Source organism: Triticum dicoccoides, chromosome 3A (genome assembly GCF_002162155.2).
Source record: "Triticum dicoccoides isolate Atlit2015 ecotype Zavitan chromosome 3A, WEW_v2.0, whole genome shotgun sequence".
NCBI classification, from domain to species: domain Eukaryota; kingdom Viridiplantae; phylum Streptophyta; class Magnoliopsida; order Poales; family Poaceae; genus Triticum; species Triticum dicoccoides.
Window position 1 is genome coordinate 657,154,532 of NC_041384.1, and position 4,829 is coordinate 657,159,360.

At 54.1% G+C, this 4,829-nt stretch overlaps 1 protein-coding gene across 1 annotated transcript; it reads left to right on the top strand.

Moving 5' to 3' along the window:
* Positions 1–362: 362 nt before the first annotated feature.
* Positions 363–4,449, top strand: LOC119269994 (BTB/POZ and TAZ domain-containing protein 2-like). The gene is made up of 5 exons (XM_037551934.1): positions 363–592; positions 823–974; positions 2,332–2,647; positions 3,336–3,643; positions 3,743–4,449. Exons 1-5 carry the CDS (start codon positions 488–490, stop codon positions 3,906–3,908), a joined length of 1,047 nt encoding a protein of 348 aa, XP_037407831.1. The 5' UTR covers positions 363–487; the 3' UTR covers positions 3,909–4,449.
* Positions 4,450–4,829: the final 380 nt, after the last annotated feature.

The window sequence follows — 4,829 nt, forward strand, 5'->3', positions numbered from 1 at the left end:
GAGGTAATATAAACTTGGTTAAACTTCAAAGAGTTTGACTTCAGATAAATCTTTTACGCGGAGCAAAAAAGAAACCGAGGGAGTATGAAGATTCTTTGTGCCACAACCTCAAAAAAAGATCTGTTTGCCGTCAAGTACTGCACCTGACGTTTACTTGTTCGTCCTCAAACCGATCGACATGGTACAAGCAAACGGAGGAATCTTCGGATCTTCCAAAAGATCAGCAAACGTGCCCCGGCGCCCTGAAAATACAGTTTCTTTCGGGGGCAATATTACAAAATCACACGTTTCTGCGGGGGTCCCATTCCCCGCCGGCTTCTATATAAGGCCGCGGAGATGAGCCTCCCTCCTCCGAAACCCAGACCACACGCACGCACGCCGCGACGCCTCTGAACATTTCTTTCCCTCTCCTCCCAGATATTTTCCCCATCCTGCGCTTTTCCTCCTTCCTTCCTTTCTTCTCCGCCGCAATCTCTGCCAGTACGACATGCCGGAGGCACCTGCACGGGCCGGCGGCGCCTCCGCCCCCGCCGACGTCGACGTCGTCACCTCCAGCGGCCGCCGCAAGATCGCCGCCCATTCCTCCGTTCTTGTAAGCCATCCTTTCCCCGGCTCCTTCGATTTCTCGCCGCATTACCCTGCTCGCCGAACGCTTCCGGCTGCCGCTCGCCGGCACGCGGCGACGGCTAGGTAGGAGGACTCGGCCCGTGAATTCCGATGGTAGCGATCAGGAGACGACATGTGTATGCTATTCAGTCGTCTGAAAATTTCGGTTCTGAAGGGGATATTTATTCTTGTTTCTTTGTTGGCGTCATCGAGCAGGCGTCGGCATCGCCGGTGCTGGAGACGATCCTGGAGCGCCGGGTGCAGAGGCTGAGGGAGAGCGGCAAGGGCGGCAGGGCCATCGTCCGGATCCGCGGCGTCACCGACGACGTCGCCGCGGCGTTCGTCCGCCTCCTCTACGCCGGCAGCAGGTACCGTGCGCGCTGTGCTCCTCTGCTGTTACCCCCCGGAATAGCCGCTAGTATTCTTTTTCGCACATGCGTTTCTTGCAACCCTGGGTAAGCCAGAGCCTGATGCTCTGTGGAGACCCAGTAATAGTAGTAGCCATTGAGTATTAGCACGAGGAAACAAAATCATTAGGAGAAAGAGCTAATATTAACGCACGAGGTGGGGGGAAAAGAACATTGACACATGCGTTTGTGCCCCACGCTGTCTGTCAAGCTGGGCGATCGGAGCTGTCAGCTCTGAAATAATGGTTTAGCTGCCATCTCGGTGGTAGTAATGGCCAGCTAAATCATGTTCTGATAATTGAATGAAGTACACCAAACAGCATGACGTTCGAGCTGTTCTAATTTGGTAGTACTATGTTTTGCTGGCATCTTGAAATACTAAGTTCGTCGGTTGGATCGAGAAACCAATCAACAGCCAAATCCAAGGCGAATTCCCCGTCGATAACTTTGAGTTTCAATTCTACGAGTGTTCAACAACCCTTTGCGGAGATGAGCTGCCCAGAGGCAGAGCATTTCCTCTCTAGTCGTCGGATCATATCAATCTGCAGATCTACCTCGTCACATGATCAAGAAGACACGACACAGCCACACGCTCTGTGAGACCCAGAACACCGGAGCCTTGCCCTAGGGCGAGCCACACAATCCTTGCCTGCGACCGGCCCGTCCGTCCGCTAGCCTCTGGAATCTCGCAGATTCAGTGAAGCTCCGCACGGATAGTCCCTGTCTGTCGCGGCGCCTAGCTAGCTCCAACTCGGCCAAGTTGCCAATTTCGCACTTGCCTCGCCACAAGAGCAAGATATACAGTAGACGAGATGACACCGCCACCGCATCATCCAAAGTCGCCACGCCATACAAAACCCCGGCAACTTGGCAGAAAACTTTGCCGCCGGAAAACCCCGGCGGCGGACTGGAACCGCACGTACGACGGCACAGAGACAAGAAAGAAAGAAAATCAAAGTTTAGTTTGGTCTGGTTGGTGGAACCTGCGCTGTAGGGGTAGCGCCTGCCTAGTTGGAACCTCCCTTCCTGCTCCTCCATGGCCACCCGCATCTGTCGTCGCTGTCGCAGACACCATCATCCTGCCTGCTGGCTGCTAGCGCTACTACTACTTGGTACTACTCGCCTTCGACGAACTGACAAAACAAAGTAAACTCTCGTGGCCGTCGAACGGCCTTTCTCACCGTCCAATCTTTGCACCGAACTGTTCTACTCCACCCAGTTGTTGTTTGTATGCATTTTCGGTGATGGCGAATGGACATGCGGAAAAATCAAATTTCGAGTATCTAATTTGGTGATGGGGATTCTGGACGGCGTGCAGGCGTGGCGAGGGCGAGGTGGACGAGGACGTGGAGAGGTACGCGGAGCAGCTGCTGGTGCTGGCGCACGCGTACCGGGTGCCGTGGCTCAAGCGGTGGTGCCAGGAGGCCATCGGGTCGCGGCTCACGCCGGGCACCGTGGTGGACGCGCTGCAGCTGGCCGACCTCTGCGACGCGCCGCAGCTGCACCTCCGCTGCATGCGCCTGCTCGCCAAGGAGTTCCGCGCCGTCGAGCGCACCGAGGCATGGCGCTTCCTCCGCGACAACGACCCCTGGCAGGAGCTCGACGTCCTCAGCCGCCTCCACGACGCCGACATGGTACGTACCTCCCTTGCCTCTGAAAAAATCATGCAGTGAAATTCGATCATGTGGCACGACCGGTGCGGGGCATGCCTGTTGGCACTTAAGGTGTCTCTCTGGCCGGTCAGCCGGTGGCATGATGATGATGCCAAAGTGCAACAAAAAGATGGCCCGCCTTGATGTCTCAATGCGCCGTGCACTGGGGAACATGGTGAGCATGCCGACCCGGACTTCCAAACTTCGGGTTCCGGAGGTGATCGGCATGTCGCGTCTGTGCGCATTAAGAAATGACGGGAGGGCCTGGTTTGGCCGGTGCGCCGAGGCCTCGTCATGGTGCACAGGTCGTTTCGGTCGGTGCGTCCACGTCCACCCCAGAGCACGCCGAGTCGAGGAATGGCCGGTGAATGTTCACATCTCCGAAACAGTCGTGCCAAACGTTGTCGTTTGGGTGGAAATTATCCAGGGGTCATGGTTATTTGCTTATGGCGACAGCATAACCCCACCAAACTTTTGATTGGACAAAAGTTAGAAAAGATATCAAGATCTCTACTGGTACTTGAAAAAAAGTTGGCAAACATGTCAAACACGTTATATTGGTTCATCATGTCAAGATCAATTTGCTCCGATAGTAATAATAAGTTTATGAATACTAGTAGTAGAATGTTAACGAGTATGATGAACTGACGGAATTTATTCTGGCGTGCAGCGGCGGCGAAAGTGGCGTCGGAAGCGCGCGGAGCAGAAGGTGTACATGGAGCTGAGCGACGCCATGGACATCCTGCGGCACATCTGCACGGAAGGCTGCACGGAGGTCGGCCCCGTGGGGCAGGCGCCGGCCAACTCGCCGTGCCCGGCGTACGCGACGTGCCGGGGACTGCAGCTGCTCATCCGCCACTTCTCCCGGTGCAAGAGCCGCGCGAGCTGCCCCCGGTGCCAGCGAATGTGGCAGCTGCTCCGCCTCCACGCTGCGCTCTGCCGCGTCCCCGACGGCCACTGCAACACTCCTCTCTGCACGTAAGTTCATTTACCCCAACGCACTGATCTGATTACTCTCACACCTAAACAAATTGAACTCATGTCTGACGTTGCCATGGACCTTGTGTGATCATGCAGGCAGTTCAAGCTCAAGGAGCAGCAGAAGGAGGCGGTGTCGGCTTCGGCGGCGGCGAAGGCCGGCGACGGCAGCGATGGCAGGTGGGGGCTTCTTGTGAAGAAGGTGAAGGCTGTCAGCGTCATGTCTTCTCTCGGCAAGAGAAGCCCGCCTCCGTGCCAGTGCTGAGCGAATGGATCCCCTCTCTAGGGTTGTGCTTCAAGTGCGGCGAGCGGTGGGGGCGTAATCACACGTGCTCTACCACGGTCCAGCTCCATGTCGCGGAGTAGCTGCTGCAGCTCTTCGGCATCGACGTGGTGTTCGGCGACCAGCCAGCCGCCATTGCCCACAGCCGCTGTCTGCGACACGGGGATGGCCATCTCCGGTCAAGCTCTCACCGGCGGTGTCTCACCGCATGCATTTCAATTGCGCGCGTGGTTGCAAGGCCACGAGATGACATGCTGCTGGATTCGGCCAGCTCCACGTCTTTCGTCGATCAGCAATTCACTGCCAAGCTTGTGGGTATCGTCCCTCTGCTTCAATCTGGGCGCATCAAAGTTGCAGGCGGAGGATAGATCACATGTTACTCAGTTAGAACCGATCTCCTATAATTTAGAGGAGGATAGAGCCGAGTATCTTTTAGATGAGCATATTTGCCTTTCCACAAAAAAAAAAAAAAGATCAGCATATTTGCCACTTTAAAGAACTGTCATTTCTATTCTAGCCTCAATATTGTTCTCCTTTTTGGCCAAATCTTACTACATAGTATTTGCACGGATATTAAATTCAAACATAATAATTAATATTCACACAATTAACGGATATTATAAATTTAAAGTTTACAAATCAAATTACTCAATTCAATTCAAACACATGAAGGGCTCAAATTTAGTAAATAGCATGATAAACACACAATTGTGAAGTGCTATGAAAATGCCACTATGCTCAACAAGGTCACATGGGAGCGGGATAGAACTTCTCGGTTCTTGATGTTGCGATGTGTTGCTAGAAATCTATGTACCCTGTTTTGTATCGTGTTCCGGCTCAACAGGATCTCTATTGAAGATGTATCGAAAGTTCTCTGGCATGCCTCTCTCATCTCTCTCATCT